The 16810-nt window shown below is 42.3% G+C and overlaps 1 protein-coding gene across 2 annotated transcripts in view; it reads left to right on the top strand.

The window, feature by feature from the left end:
- The window catches only part of PTPN3 (protein tyrosine phosphatase non-receptor type 3), a 275368-nt gene that overhangs the window by 90306 nt on the left and 168252 nt on the right, over nt 1-16810 (top strand). For both annotated transcript variants that reach the window (XM_026654150.2, XM_026654149.2), the window contains exons 3-5: nt 9080-9187; nt 9268-9310; nt 11871-11949. In XM_026654150.2, coding sequence (XP_026509935.1) covers nt 9080-9187; nt 9268-9310; nt 11871-11949 — 230 coding nt within the window. The remainder of the gene's footprint in view (nt 1-9079; nt 9188-9267; nt 9311-11870; nt 11950-16810) is intronic.

Below are 16810 nucleotides of genomic sequence, written 5' to 3'. Positions count from 1 at the left end.
AACTTGAGAAAAGCCCCCTTTCCCCTAGCAACCTGGATGGTGCTTGAGAACAAGCACCAGTGTAAAGCCCCCCAAATAGTTTGTTTTTTTACAAAAGAGGCACTGGGTTGGGGGGAGGGGGAAGGGAGACAAACAGGAAGTCACCCCCCCCCTTTTTTTTTTCTTTTTCTTTCAGTGCTGCTTGTAATACACAGTGATCCCTTCCAACCACAACCACAGCACATTTGGGAAAGCGTGGTTGTGTGACCCAGATTTCACCAAGCGGGGCTGATTACTTGTTGAATTGTTTGCGGTTTAAGGGCTAGCATTCAAAACTTCCCCCATTTCCCTTAGGTGACTCTCTGCAATATCACTCTCCTGAGGGTAACAGAGGCTGCAAGGGAGCAGATGCTGCAAGCATCTTGGTACAGACCTGGTTCTTGTGCTGCAATGATGTCAGCAGAGTTAATACTGGAGTGGCGTGGGAAAGTGTCCTACTGTGGTGGACAAAATAAGGCAGCCCTTCCCAGAAATCTTCTGCAGAGGATTGCAGAGTACCTCCATGAAAGCTTCCTAGGGATCTCCATGGAGGATTTCCAGGCCATCCCCGTGCACATAAACAGTCTTTTTTGGAGAGCACCCTCTGCGTAGCTGCAGTGGCCACTGATACCCACTACACCTTTTTTTTTTTTTTTTTTTCAGATTAAACATAAAAAAGAATAGCATGTAACCCCTACAGTTTAATTGGAAATGTGTACTCACCAGAGGTGCCTTCCGCAGGATCACGCTCCACCACCAACTGGTGCAGTGAAGGGATGGGCTCCAGGGTTAGAAACAGTTCTTGGATGTCTGGGAGAATGGATCCTCCACTTGCCTGCCTCAAATTATCTTCCTCCTATTCCTAGTCAACAATGTCCTCCTCGTTGTTGCTCGAGGTTGCCCGGGGTTCCTGGGGAGGTATCCCCAGAGCGTTTTGGGGGTGGTGGTGGGGTCGCGGCTGAGAATCGCATGCAGCTCCTCAGAAAAACAGTGTGTCTGTGGGGCAGAACTCATGAATGACTGTTTGCCTCCCTTGTCTTCTGGTACGCTTGCCGAAGCTCCTTTATTTTCAAATGGCATTGGTGTGTGTCCCTGGTGTAGCCCTTCTCCCACATTCCCACGCAATCTTGGCATGGATGTCAGTGTTTCTTCTGCTGGATCTGAGCTTTTCCTGCAGACTCTTCTCCTCACACAGCAATAAGATCCACGACCTCCTGTGTACTCCATGCTGGAGCACGTTTGCAGCCTTCAGTGTCCATGATCAGCTGTGCTGGCGAGCTCTCCACACTGAATAAACAGGAAATGAAAATTCAAAAGTTCCTGGGGCTTTAACAGGGGAGCGGCTGTTTCCTGTGTACCTGGCTGACGTGCAATGGAGTTGAAAGTGCTCTCCAGAGCAGTCACAACAGAGCACCGTGAGACACCTCCTGGAGGTCAATTCATTCGAATTACACAACGCGGTGTCTACACTAGCCCCACGTCGACCCGTGGATGTCAAATCAAGCGCTACTCCTCTCATGGAGGTGGAGTACAGCAGTTGACTTTACAGGCAACTTAGGTCAGTGGAAGTGATTTGGTAGTGTAGACACATGCATTATTAGATTGACTTAACGCGGCTTCTGTCGACTTAAGTTTCTAGTGTAGACCAGGCCTAAATTGACTGTGGTGGTTTGATTGTGCAGAGTAAAAACCTATTTGCTTTTTTTGTTTTGTTTTGTTTGTTGTTTGCCAGATTTCTGGAATGACCATGGATTTAAATTACTTTTCAGTCACTGACCATGAGTGAAACAGAACTTACCATGTTTTGATTCCTGCAACTAACAACCAAACTGAGGTTGGAGCTTTCTCAGTATATTATTGAAAGTATAGGAAGTGGCTCAGAAGGTAAAGCATGTCTGGAAGTCAGTGTAGGTTCCAAAATCTAGTTATCTAGGAACTGATGTCTCCTTGGAAGAATCCGCAGATCTAGAGATCACACCTTGAAAACTTGCAACTTAATTCAGCGATGGGGTCAGTGGAGGGCATGTTTAAATGAAGAGAACATTAAAACAAACTGAATAAGCACATTAGGGTATTTTTCTGCTCGTGATCAGTGAAATATTCAACTATAAATGTTCAGCATTAGCCTACAAACTCCTTTTCACAGCTAGAGCTCCTGTTTCAGTCTGTCTGCATTATCAGGTAAGAGAGGAGGAGATCATATAAAAACTTGTTCTCAGGCAGAAGTGGACAAGGCAGCTCTTCATTTGACATTCCATTAAATTAATCCGGTTTTGTTTACTTTATGATTAGATGTCATATAAACAATATTTGTCAAAATCCTGTTAAAATACATGTAAAAATATGCACGCGTGTGCACACACACACCATTTCTCCAAATGAAATCAATAGGAATGATTTGAGCCTCTGGCTTCCAGATGCTGGGACTAGACGACGAGGGGATGGTTCACTTGATAATTGCTCTGGTCTGTTCATTCCCTCTGAAACATCTGGCATTGGCCACTGTTGGAAGACAGGATACTGGGCTAGATGGACCATTGATCTGACCCAGTGTGGGCCATTCTTATGCTGTTACAATTTTCTTCTTGTCCTAGTATACTTTAAAACTGCAGAAAAGTTGAGACCCAGAGATATTTCACAGCTAATACTTATTTTGAATTTTAATATATTTATCCTGAGTGTACTGCTGAAATAGCTGCAGAGATCTACTAGTAGCATTTTAAAGTGGAGCTGAGATACGTAACATCTTCAAATGTCGTTTTGGGAGACTGTGTCGTTCCCCCCCATCCCCTGTTTGCAGTTATGAAGTCCCAGAAAGTTGAATTCAGGCACCCTTCTTTATTCAACTGGTGAACTTTTGAATTTTGTGAAACCAGCAGGGAGTCTGTGATCTATCTCCTTTTCATCAGATAAAATGGAATAGATTTCCTCACTTTCCTAGTGACTGGATCGGTAGGTACCTGGATAGTTGAAACTCAAGAGTCTCAGAACCAGTCAGAATAAGAGAAAGGTAGTGTTCGGCAGGGCAAGTAGCTTGAGTAACAGTACAGAACTTCCCTCTTATCTGAAGGTGTCTGCTGGACTGTCACGTTCAGGATTGTTGGTATTCTTACTAGACATGTTACTCTAGAATTCCCAGATACTAAGAGTGACCACAAATTCAGCCTTTCAGATGTAGACTTCCTCACAGTCACCTATGCCTTTGTTACTTGAAGGCTTTGCCTAGTATAGCTTGTTGTACCTGAGACTTACCTTGAAGGCATCTCCGAAGCTTTAATCAGTATAGATTGTGGTTATCCACCTTTTTTAGTAGCTCAGATGGCAAGAACACACACATCTGTGCCCCCAAATGACCGTGGCTGTCATTTCCCTTATAGATGAAAGTCAAGGTTACCTATACGTGCTGAAATGATCTCTTCCCTCTGCTCCATCATGACACTTGCATCCAGCTGGAACACTGTCTGTCCAAAGGATAGAAGCGAATTCAAACCAGTGGCAGGAAATTCTCTCCCTTCAGAAACAACAAGGAGTCTGGTGGCACCTTAAAGACTAACAGAAGGTGCCACCAGACTCCTTGTTGTTTTTGTAGATACAGACTAACACGGCTACCCCCTGATACTCTCCCTTCAGAAGTACCTCTGAAACCAAGTGTGGTATAGGATACTTTGTTTTAAAATTATTCCCAGGTTTTTTGCAAACCATAGGTTTTCACTCTTAGGAGGTTGGGTGGTTCTTTCCCTGTCCTTCAAGTTCAAAACAATATGATGGAATGGGATCACTGTGCATATGCTTCCCGTATTGGGGGAAAATACCACTTTTATTCTAAGTCATGCAAAATGCACTCATGATGCTGAGCTCTTTTATAAATGTTTATATAGCAATAATATACATTCCCTCTGCAACTTTGGTATAAAAATAACTAGAGTTTTCCTTTTAGATGTTTCATTAGCAAATGGGAGCAAACGGGTGGTACTAGAAAGAAAGTTGTGGCTCTATGATTTTAACTCACTGGTTCATATGCTTGTCAGGAATTACTATATTTAGGCTCAGAAGGATCAGATTTTTATTGGTAAATGTCAGTTTCACCATACACGCACATATTGTTGAAAAGATATTTCTATTGATGATTAAAATTTACATATAGGCAAAGAAGGAAAATTTCTGCTTGAGAACTTATTAGAGTTTGACTTATGGCTGTTTACTTTGTATATTTTGATATATGATGACAATTTGTGTTTCAATGGTTATAAAGCTTTAACTTTTTGAATCTCAACGTCTACTGGCATTAAATAATTGTCTGACCCCTCCATAATTTCCATAACTATGAAAATGTAATCAATAAAATGGAAAGAAATTCTCAAAACCCATAATATTTGTGCACCTGTGAATATTTAAATAAATAAATATAGAAAAAATGTATAACACTAAATGTTGATATTGTTTGATGAATTTGTGTAAAAAAAAATATATATTGAATTCTGCCAAGCCTATGTTGGAAGTTTGTACCTCTGGACTTCTACAAGTGAGAGACTTGCAGAAAAGCATTGAAACTTGCTTTTTCATGTAAAAAGAGTTGTCTATATTACTTTCTCTCTTTTATGCTATTGTTTCTAATCTAAGCTGCCCTTTTCTGAATCTGTTTTTTGGAACTGTGGTTTTTCTTTTAAACTGGTCATTTTTTAAACAAGGCATTCCTTGTGAAAGTCAAACTTATCAAGCATTAATAACTTAGGAATAACTTCCCTTGAAAGCCAAGTGGCAAGTGATGTTTCTCTATTCCCCTGGTATCCACAGAGATGGCTGTCAAATCAGAGTTGACTCTGCCTATTGAGCATCTTGGAATCGTTTTTGACATGCATTTACGTGTAAACCTAAAGACCATAAATAGTCTCTGAGAGTTAGTGCTTGCTACTCAGCCAAGCAAGGCTGAGTGTCTTAGTGCTTTAATACACATTTTTAAATTATTTTTCTTGAGTAGACCAAGATCTATAAAACAAGGCTTAGAGGATGTTTGAACCAGAATGAAATTGATTTCATTTGTGTACTTGAATTTTTTTATTTCAGAAACATCAGAAAAATCTTGTTAATCAATAGCTGGGTATATTTTGAGAATCAATTCTCTAGTCAGTTTTTTTTTTTTCCCCCAGTAAGGCTGAAGTCAGGTTTTTCACTGAGGTTGTTGGGTTGCTATGGCATGCAGTTTCAGCTGCACAAGGAACTTTGAGATGCCTTAATCTTTACCCCACAGTTTTTCAGAGAAGGGCATTGTCATGACATATCTACAGTAATGTTGTAATTTATAATAGTGGCAAAGACATCTGCCATGCAAAGGCTGTTTTTTGTCATCTTGTGTGTTGTCCCAGGGAATACACATTTTAATCTGTTAAATAGGATTGTAAGATCTTCAGTGCTGGAACTTTCCTTGTAGGAAGTACTGAGTAAGATTATGGCACTTATTGTGCTGAGTCTTATTGCAGTAGCTGCACCTTTGTGTCTATTCTTTCTTTTGTTTGTTTTTCCTCAATTTTATCTTCTGCATATATTTTTGTATTGTCCCCTACCCTTCTCTCCTTTTTGTTTCCATCCTCCACTTGGTCTTCACATCCCGTCATTTTGATTATGGCAAGGATTTTTCATGCCATTCCAAGCAACCCAATAGCCCATTTTCCCGTTCAGGAAGCATTTCACAGGCTTCTCTCTAGAGTCATTCATTACCATATGGACAGCAGACCCTTGTGGAGAGAATTGCTGTGTGGCCTTATCTGGGTGAAGGAACACAAAATGGCTGGTCATATACTGATGCTTGATTGCAGATTTAACTCTGGAGAGGTCTCTGTGCACCTTGTAGGAATCTGGTGTGTCTGTTAGAAAGGCAGGCACATTTCATGATGCAAACACTGATGGGGAACTGAGGCACATGTTTAGTGATTCATTCAAGGTTGTACAGAGTGTCAAACAGAGCCAGGAACTGGACTAGTTGGGGGTAAGGGGCTGTGAAAGCGGTATAAATTAAGGTGCGTGGGCCTTGAACAACACATGGCAGGATTGCAGGGGAGGGCGCAATGGGTGTTATTTTTTCTGAAGTGAGGTTCAATTTTCAAAAGAAAATACCATTATAGAACTGTGACTTTGGTAGAAAGTGAGGTTAGGGCTGTCATGGGGGAGAAGAAGAGGAAGGTGTAGAGCAGTGGTTTTCAAACTTTTTTTCTGGTGACCCAGTTGAAGAGAATTGTTGATGTCTGCGACCCAGTGGAGTTGGGGATGAGGGGTTTGGGGTGTGGGAGGGGGCTCAGGGCTGGGGCAGGGGATTGGGGTGTGGGAGGGGGTCAGGGCTCTGGGCTGGGAGTGCAGGCTCTGGGGTGGGGCCGGGGATGAGGGGTTTGGGGTGCAGGAGGGGGCTCCAAGTTTGGGGGGGGGCTCAGGGCTGGGGCAGGTGGTTGGGGTGCGTGAAGGTGTCAGGGCTCTGGACTGGGGATGCAGGCTTTGGGGTGGGGCTGGGGTTGAGAGGTTAGGGGTGCAGGAAGGGGCTCGGAGTTTGAGGGGGGGTCAGGCCTGGGGCAGGGGATTGGGGTACAGGTTTACATCTGGCGGCTCCCGGTCAGTGGCGCAGCCGGAGTGCAGAGACAAGCTTCCCGCCTGTCCTGGCACTGCATCCCACTGCACCGGAAGGTCCAGTCTCCTAGGCGGAGGCACACAAGCAGCTCCGTGCGGCTCTCGCCCACAGGCACCGCTGCCCCCACAGCTCCCATTAGTCAGTTCCAGGCCAATGGGAGTGTGGAGTCGGTGCTTAGTGTGGGGGCAGCACGCGGAGCCTCATGGCCCCCGGCGTAGGAGCCAGATCTGCTGCTGGCTGCTTCTGGGGCGCAGCGCAGTGTCAGAACAGGTAGGGACTACTAGTTTTTACTGGCCGGCCACCAGAGTCCCTGGGTGCTCAGCAAGGTGACCCAGTGCCCAGGACTGGGTCGCGACCTGAAACTTTGAAAACCATTGGTGTAGAGTGTTGCACTGTGCTGTTAAACTATCACCCAGAAGAGACGCATTTACGGTAATTTGTTGGTGAGGGATATACATGTGTATATAATAAATTCCATATCGTAGGTTCTTTGGGGTAGGGACTATCGTTTTCTATATGTCTATACGGCAACTAGCACAATATGGCCCCAGCCTACTTAGCCTCTAGGCACTAGTGAATATAAATATTAAAGAATATATTTAGAGAACTGTAATCGAAGTTGAAGACAATAGCATTGTGCCCTCTAAGAAGCTAGAGGATTTTGAGTTTGTCAGTTCTAGAATTATTCCACATAAATCTGGAAAGTAATTCAAGTAAGTGTCAGAGGGGGAAAGTAGGTGCATGATGGAAATGTTTTGACTGTGGCAGTCCTATGTTTAATAAATCTGCCAAGTTTGTATCAATGAGGTTAAATTCAGGAGGGATCTTTTTAATGGAGGTGACTATTGTGAACACTTGTTATGAGGTGATTAAACTGAAAAGAATGTCCACTGCCAGGTATTAAATTCTTGATAGTAATCTGAAGAGTGTGTGTGAGAGAGAGAGGAGGTGGCCTGCATTTTAATGTCAGAATAAGTAGGAATTTTGAAAGAGCTTCATCTCTGTAGAAAAATGTTTACATCTCCTAATATTGATTTCTCCTATGTTAGGATACCCTTTTTAAATATGAGTTTTAGGAAAGGTTTCTGCGATCACAAATACGTTGTTTCATGTGGAGTGTCCATAACTTTATTCTCTACCTATTGGATACCTCATGGCCTAATCATTACACTAGGGCATTGGGGGTTAGGAGAACTGAATTCTACTTCAAAACGCAACTCATTATAGTCATCTTGTTGCTTCTGTTTCCTCCCATGTAAAATGGGGATAAAAATACCTACCTTTATAAAGTACTTGGCACTCGATGGTACACTTCATCAGAGGATCTCAAAGTATGATGTGGCGAAGACTGGTCTACACTAAAAACTTGGCCAGCATAGCAATGTCAGTTAGGGTATGATTTATTTTTGGGAGCGGTGGGAGAATTAGGGGGAGACTTTATGCTGGTCAAAGCTGTAGTGTAGAAATAGTTGCGCTGGCATAAAATGGTTTTGCCAGTACAGCTTATTTCACTCAACAAGCCTATATAAACTGCACTGACAAAAGCACTTTTTAGCTGGCATAGCTGTGTCTACATTAGAAGGGTCTTTGTCACAAGGAGCTTACAATCTAGTATAACACCAGAGACGACAGATGGTTGCTAACAAGCAGGAGAGTACAAGGAAACAATGAGACAATATTGGTCACAATAGGCAGTGGTCGCAGCACACCAGTGGCCCAAATGTTAAGTTTTGTATAGGCATTAGTGAAAACAAGACTTTTTTGGAGGGATTTAAAGGTGGATAATGAGGTAGCTTTGGGGATGATTATGGGGAGCTCCTCCCAAGCAGGAGGGGTAGCATGAAGGTGCTTGTTTGAAAATATAATAAGGTGGCAATGGAGGCTGCCATCATGGGATGACTGGAGACATGAGACAACATCTTGGTAGTGAAAGATAAATGATTGGGTGGGTGGGATAGGACATGAAGCTTACATTTGAAGTGATAGAGGGTGCAAAGAGAGAGGTACCCACCCTGGAGAATGAGGAGGCTGAGAGAGGGGGCCCCTCACCTGTTCTTGCACCAGGGCATTCTGGGGCCTTGTTATGCCACTGACATCATCCATCCTGTGCACTGAATGAGGCAGGGGTCCTGGAGAACAAATAGTATGTGATCATTTTATTAAAGACTGTATCACAATGCGTTCACAAGGGGGGCAGAATTAAGGTTGTATAGACAACCTAAATTCTGATATTTCTGAACTTTTGAGTGCGACTTTGGCAACCTTAAGAATGTTATTTTAGCGAGAGATTATTCACTTTAATGTATTCTATGTCTAATGATCTCTGTTCTGAGAAACTTTTAACCATTTTATTTATATACTAAATTTTATAACCAATTTTTCCGTTTAGATTTTTAATTAAAAACAAGAGAGTGTGCATTTCATTTATGGAGTGTTCTTTGTTTTCAGAAACAAGACACTGGTCAGGTTTTGTTGGATATGGCCTATAACCACTTGGGTGTGACAGAGAAGGAATATTTTGGTTTACAACAAAGTGAAGAGTCAGTAGATTCCCCTGTAAGTATAGTGTTAAATTTAAAAAAAAAAATATTTTAAAAGTTCTTTTTAAAAAAATCATCTAATTTTTCATTTCACAGCGATGGCTCGAATCAAGCAAACCTGTTAGAAAACAGCTTAAAGGTAAGATACTTTACATAAAAATCTAACTTTTTCTGGCCTGAATTCCTCTTCTACCTATATCATTGATTAGAAAAAAACACAATTCTGAACTTCACTTTTGGGCATAAACAGTAGACTTTTTGGCAAAACTTCGCACAGTTCTTACTACTGGTTAAGCTTCAGTAGTGGTAGCTGCTCCAATGTAGATTAGACACTGTAGGTCACCAAAATTACCACTCTGTCCTCTAGCTCTGGTCTGAGCAAAGTTAGACAACATAGTAGTGAAAATAGTAGCTGTCTGGTGACCTCTGTACATTACTGTTCCCACTGATGTCAGCAGTAGAGGGGAGAGTAAGTAGTTGATGGGGTCAGGGCTGGCTCTAGGTTTTTGCTGCCCCAAGCAAAAAAAATTTTGGCTGCTCCCTCCCCCTCCCCCACTGCACCCTCCTGCCGCCCCAGCCCTGGGTCACTGCTAACTCGCTCCCAGGGTGGGTCATTCAGCAGGAAATTTGGATGTGCACAGAACACAGACAGGATTGGTTCCCATATGGTTACAGAACTGCAGTAAAGTGGAACAATTTTCAGCTTGTGTGATTGAAGGCTATCTGGATGCATATTATAAGACTGTCCTACATAAATGAGGAAAAGTTGAGGTGCCTTTATTATTCTTTTGTTCCATTCTTTGTTTCTATGGGGAATTTGCCAATGCAATATCACTGTCTTCCTTTTAAACAAATAAAACTAAAACTTAAAATAATAATAATAATAATAATAATAATAATAATAAAAAAAAGGCAATGGCTGTTGAAAATAGCAATTCCAGTCCTAATAACCACTGGGAAGCATTTCTTGCTCAATTTATTCTACTTTTCCTAGAGCAAGTTACAGTGGAGCAGTATATTTGATTTGGGAGAAATGAAGTAACAGCTGCCCAAATTGAGCTTGAGCACTCCTGAATTTTGAGGGTGTTCAAATCTGGAAGGCAGGTGCTGGATTTCCTTTCTGAATATTAGCTAAATCTGGAAAAGAAAAGTCAATTTCTGCTTCCATGGCTCAGAAGTGTAAATCCTCCTACGTGCCTGGTACTGTATCTAAAGCTGTCCAGTCTAGTAGAGCCTCCCCTCCCTTACTTTTCATTTTAAATTCTAGTGGGATCCACGTACCTGCCTTGCTAGGCTTCAGAGAGGTGCACTGTTCATTTAGTCCACCCAATTCTTTCTTTGGGGGAGAGCCCAGGGATGGGGCGGCAGGAGGTGCATGTGCGGGGGGGAAAGAGCCCAGGCTGGGGTGGCAGGAGGTGCAGGTGGGGCCAGAGCTGGGGCGGCAGGGGGTGCGGGGACGGGGGGGGGGGGAGGAGCCCAGGGCTGGGGTGGCAGGAGATGTGGGTGCGGGTGGGGGCCAGGGCTGGGGGGGCGGGAGCGGGGGGGGGGGGGAGAGCCCAGGGCTGGGGCAACACGGGGGCAGCAAAAAACCTAGAGCTGGCTCTGTCCCTACCATACACAGCAAGGTGCAGCATGAGGTTTCAGTTCCACACTCCTTTCCCCTCCCTTTCCTGTTAATTGCGGCCGAGGGAATGCTGGGATATGTAGTTCTTTCCCTGCTCCAGGGCTGGCTCTATAGGCAGGGAGCTAACCAAGGAACTACAGCTCCCAGGGCTCCCTGTTGGTTCTCAGCTCCCATGCTGGATTCTTGCGCCCCTGCAAATTTGCCGCCTGAAGCACCTGCTTGCTTTGCTGGTGCCTAGAGCCGGCCCTGGATGGGGTAAGAGTGTAATGGTTTCAAATATTTCAGGTAAAGCTCTTAATCTGGCCAGAGTGGAGCAAAATTAGTCTCTAGTGTTTGACCTCAGTCTTTAAACAAAAAAAAAAATTACAGGGCATAATTATTTTTAGCATGAACTATTTATAAACAACTTCTGGTAACAATTTTTTACTCAGTGCAGATGTAGTCAAAGCTATATAATCACTAGTGAAGTTGAAACAAAAATTCTGTTTTTGATCTCCTGATTCTAGCTCATTTGGTAGCTTGTGTGTGATTTTAAATAAGGTTAAAAGTTAGTTATGCACAATAATTGTTAAAGCTTTGTTACTGTTTATTTTCCACAAGAGGAAATATAGAGGATTCTCTAAATTTTCCTGATATAACATTCTTGCTTGTCTTATGAGATACTTGCATCAGGTGTATTTTCTTCTTTTTTTAAGACTTTCCTCTTTTAATACCAGAAGGAATGGAATGTACTTTTTTCCAACACAAATTGCTGTGTTAAAAATGGCACTGTTAAAAATATAAAAGAAGGTAACTGAATAGACCATGCTGATAACTGCTTCATGAACAGGATTGTTTTTCAAAGAAAGATATATTTGTGTGTTCTTGCTCTGAAAGTAGCAAAAGACTTAACAATATAGTGGGAGTGCGGGAATAGTGAACAGATATATTTCATGATTTCTTCCCATGTCAAAAAAAAGAAAGTAAATCAGATTTGTCATATTATGTGGTTATTTTCTGTTGTAGTTTTTTCTATAAATTTTACAGAAATAAATCAAAAATAGAAATACTGATTTACTTTTGTAAAACGTTGTAGGAGGTTTTCCCTGCACCATCCATTTTCGAGTAAGATTTTTTATACCTGATCCCAACACACTGCAGCAGGAACAAACCAGGTAACTTTATTTTCAAAATTTACATCCATCAACTAAGAATTCGTAACAGTCTCTTTTTATTTTCTGATGTTAGACTGCAATTTATTCTATATATTTATTCTGAAATCTGTTTAATATAAAAGGTGTGGGGATTTGCTATTTAAGTAAAGTGTTTAGTATTTATATAGTGTTATAGGTGTGTATGATGCTATACAACTGGTGATAGGGCACAGACTGAATAGTTCCTGCTACATAGAGCTTACTTTCAGAAGGTTCAGGCATATAGTTTAATGTGACACAAGGTGTCACAGTTAATAGGTTAATTGCATCTCTGACCCCGCCTGGTCTTTTGGAGTATATCCTGAGTGTAGACCTCTGGCCTCAAACTGTCACCTCTGTCTGGAGGTGGTATCATATGATTCTCCTATGCTCAGAGTGGGCCCTGGTTGCAGTCCCCTGTGTATCACCCGTGATTTACCTCAGCAGGTCTGCTTATGTCAAGACCCTGCAATTCTGTATCCTCTAGGGCAGTGGTTCCCAAACTGGGGTTCGTGAACCCCTGGGGGTTCACGAAATGTTACAGGGGGTTCTCGGGGAAAAAACTCCCTAATGGCAGACAGAGCTGTCCCTAGGGACCCCAGGCAGCACAGGGCCAGCTGCCCGAAGCCCCTGAACATCCAAGAGCTAAGAAGATCAAAGCAAACATTTCTATCACACTGAGGAGATTTAAACGTCAAGATTCCTTATAAGAAATGGAAAGGGAGGTGGATATTTTTTGCTGTTTTTAAAATTAAATAGGCAGCTAATATGGTTTTTAAAATTATTATGAAGAACAAGTTTAAGCTTTGTTGTAACGTGCGTTGTTTGCCTGGACTGCTCAAGACCTGAATGCTTGTGTAGGAGGAACTCTTTGAGTTGGCTTCTTAAATACCTTCATGCTGTTTCACATCTGATACTCCTTGATGAAACTCCTTGATGAAACATAGGAGCCTTGTCTTATAACAGACTTATTCAAAGTGATACAAGCTATGAAAGTGAGATCTTGGAAAAGTGTTGCCATTTTCATAATGTAATAAAAATACTGTAATGATCAATAATAATTAATCATAAAGAGTGTGTAATAAGCATGTCATAAAAACAAATTTTATATTTCCAAGATTACTGCTCTTATAATTTATACTCAGGTAAAGGAGAAAATCCCTGGAAATATTCATTTTTAGCAGGGGGTTCGCGAGACTTGACATTTTAGTGAAAGGGGTTCACAGGTTGTTAAAGTTTGAGAACCACTGGTCTAGCCCCACGCCTGGGGCAGACTGCAGTATCAGCCTACTCATCACTGGCAAGGAGGGTTTGGACCTGCTGCCTTGGCCTACACTTGGGTTGCCCTCTGCAACCCCCCAGTACCCTTTAGCCTAATACTAGCCCGCAGCCTGGGGCTTTCCAGGCTGGAGCTCCCCAGCTCCTCAGCCTTTCCCCAGCCCTGCTCCACTCAGGTACTCTGTCTTAGCTCCCTGCAGCCAGGCCCTTCTCTCTCTGAACGCAGAGAGAGACTCTGTCTGAGCTCCTGGCTCCCTGCCTTTATAGGGCCAGCTGAGTCTGTTTGGGGCATGGCCCCAGCTGCAGCCACTTCCCCCGAATCAGCTCAGCCTTCCCTGCCCCAGCCTTCTCCCAGGGCTGTTCCAAACCCCTCAGGGCAGGAGCAGGTGTCCACCCCTCTACAATAACCATAACTCTGAATTTCTTGGGTTTATTATGATTGGTTCTGGGATGATTTCACCATCACTTTAGTGTTTTTACCATGGAGCATACATAACAGTAATTTAAATGTTTTAGTGTGGGAATACTGTATAATTGTTTACTTACATAAGGAAAACTACTCCTACTTCTTCTCATCCCAAATGGCAATTATTTTGTGCTTTAATTATTTTCATTCTAGCTCAAACCTGAGAGGCTATGAATACCTACAAGGCCCATTGATTGGAAGTTGCAGGTGTTAAACCTCACCCAGTATTACATCATTTGTGAAGAATATATCTTATTTATTGCATATTCTAGTTACATTAAGAAATTAGGTTTAATGTGGTAATGCCATGTGGCATAAACATTTCCTATATTCTACCAAGGGCTTCTACCAAGTGCTTCTGTAAACCATGCAATGGATATAACATTGAACACTTGGTTTCTACTGTTCTCATAAAATTTAGAGTGCTCATAGGACACACTCCATGGTAAGACTGCATGATTACTATTTTAAAGTGTAAAAAATGCAAAAAGTTAAGGATCCTATATCAAAAGTAGCTACAATATTGTACTTCATAACTGTAATGACACTACAAAATATATAAGCTATAATAATTACAAGCAAAAAGAAGTTAAAAGAATTACATTACAATATCATGCATTTGAAATGCCTGATTTATGGTTGCCCATGCAACCGTAATTTTGTCTCTTTGTATATGCACCCTGTACACTGAATGAGGCAAAGGTCTCAGACTACAAAATAGTATATGATAATTTAATTAAAGATTGTATTAAAATACATATGCGCAAAACCTGAAAGGAATTTCATGGTCAAAAAAGGAACTTCTCTGACCAGAGGGCTTCCCCCTCTTGAATTTCGAAGGTCTGCTGCAACAATAGAGGTGTTAGAAACTTTTCAGAAAAATTTTATAATCATTTTTTATAATGAAAAGTATTAAGCAACTTAATGATGGAGGAGGGGGCAATAGGGAGGTTGCTCCCCCAAAATGAGGAAAAAATGAACTACTACATGTGTTCAAACTGGCCAAATCAATGTTGCTGTAGAAGCACTAAAGTAACAGTCAGGAGATGCAAAAACTTAATTGTGCAACCTTTATTTTTAAAAATGATTATATTTAGTTGAAAGAGAAAGAATGACATGAATGCATACTTCTGGGAAGCATTTACTGCTTTAACTACAGGTGTTTAGTGTGCAGTGGTAGAGTCCCTAGGGCCAGTTAGTGTAGGAGTTCTCAAGGTTTTTCTTTCTGAGGCCCCCCTAACATGCTATAAAAATTCCAGGGCCTAGCGGGGGGGCTGGGTCTCTGAGCTTCAGCCATGGGGGAACTTGGGGCTCCAGCCGGGGCGGGGGGGTAGGGGAGGGCTCATGGGGGGGGTAGGGGAGGGCTCATGGCGCCGGGGCTTCTGCCCCATGGGGCGAGGGGGGGGCTTGGGGCTGCAGGCTTCTGCCCCGCAAGGCGAGGGGGCTCCTGGCTTTAGGTCTGCAGGGCAGGGGCAGCTCAGGTCTCACGGACGCCCTAAAACAGCTTGCAGACTCCCAGGGGGCTGTGTACCCCTGGTTGAGAAGCACTGAATCAGTGAACAGCAAGCTAGTGCACTATAAAATCACATCCTGGCTTGCTAAGCTCTAACTTTCCATGTAAACAAGCACTAGGAGCCATATCCTGCAAGCACTCCATTGCGAAATCTCGATCTTCCATGACAGTGTATTCAGAAATAGGCCCTTTGTTTGTTACAAACATATATTACTTGTGTTCAGTGATGTGTGGGGCCCTGAGTCAGTGATGCATGCAACAGCAATGGATTAGTTGAACATTTCTCACTTTTGGAGGAGAGTTATTTGTTTCAGGCAAATCTATATCCTATTTTAAATTGGGTGTTTGATTTTTGGATGTGTATCCCTTTCCCATTCCTTGATTTCTAGTAAGATGGTTTCGTCACATAACACAATACCTTAGTATTCTCAATTAGAACTCAGTTACAAAAGTCTTGTTGAAATTGTAACACAAGCCATATATGGTCCCTTAGAAGTACAATAAGTTACCTTATGAAACAGGCTGTTTTGATAATGAAAGGCTATATGATTTTTTGGTACGCTAAAGGCCAGCATGATTCATGTTTTTTCATATCAACACTACTCACACTGCATATGTTGCGCCTTCCTTGTGTGACACACACAGAGCTGATATGTAATACTGTTATGAATACTGGGATGTCACAATTTTACGAACATGGTATGTGACTGGATCAGTGAGGGGAAGTTACTGCATATTTGATTATTAGAATTTCCTGCATGACTCTATTGACCTAATTTGTACTGGGGGTAATAGCATGTTTATTTTACATCGACAGGGCTCAAAATCAAGGGAGTCTGTATCTGAAGGTGACACGGGGCTTCCCACATAAGAACACCCAAGCACACACTTAAAAGAATGGGGTAAGCTGTTAGGTTCAAGGATCCTGTCTCTTGACTATAACCAGTTGCAAACCTTGTTCTGCCAAAGCTAGGAGTTACCAGATCAAAGAGTTATAAACAGTGTTTTAAAAAGTGGCTCAATTCCTATGAAAGGGCTGAGTTGCCAGGGGCTGACCAGGGAGCAGTCAGTAAGCTTTGACAGGGAGAAAAGTTGACAGTAGCTGGAAGATGAAATTCCCAGTTCAGGAATACACTAAAAATAGCATGTCTACAGTGGCTTGGGTAAGCTGCTCAAATATGTACCTAGGATCTCAGACAGGATTGTATTCGGGCAGCTAGCCTGAGCTGCTGTGGCTATTCTGCTCTTTTTAGCATGTTCGCTCCAACAGAGCTAGAACAGGTCTATCTACCCAAGCTGGGAATTACACCTCCCAGCTGCTGCATAGACATACCCAGAGAGGCTCAATGGAAAAGTCTAAAGGGAGTTAGTCATACTAGGATCCCTGTGTGGAAGATGGTTAAACACCTGAAAACTAGATATACGCATAGTCTTTTTATTATTTGGTTTTTTAGATGTTGTATCTGAAATGCTTGTGTTCTAAATACAAACCTTGCTTTAAGAAGGCTGTTTGGTAACTATTGCCCTAGAGCAGTGGTTCCCAAACTTTAATAACTTGTGAACCCCTTTCAATAAAATGTCAAGTC

This window comes from Terrapene carolina, unplaced genomic scaffold, assembly GCF_002925995.2.
Source record: "Terrapene carolina triunguis isolate 2854851 unplaced genomic scaffold, T_m_triunguis-2.0 Scaffold183, whole genome shotgun sequence".
In the NCBI taxonomy this organism is placed as follows: Eukaryota; Metazoa; Chordata; order Testudines; family Emydidae; genus Terrapene; species Terrapene triunguis.
This window is presented reverse-complemented; position numbering and strand designations above follow the sequence as displayed.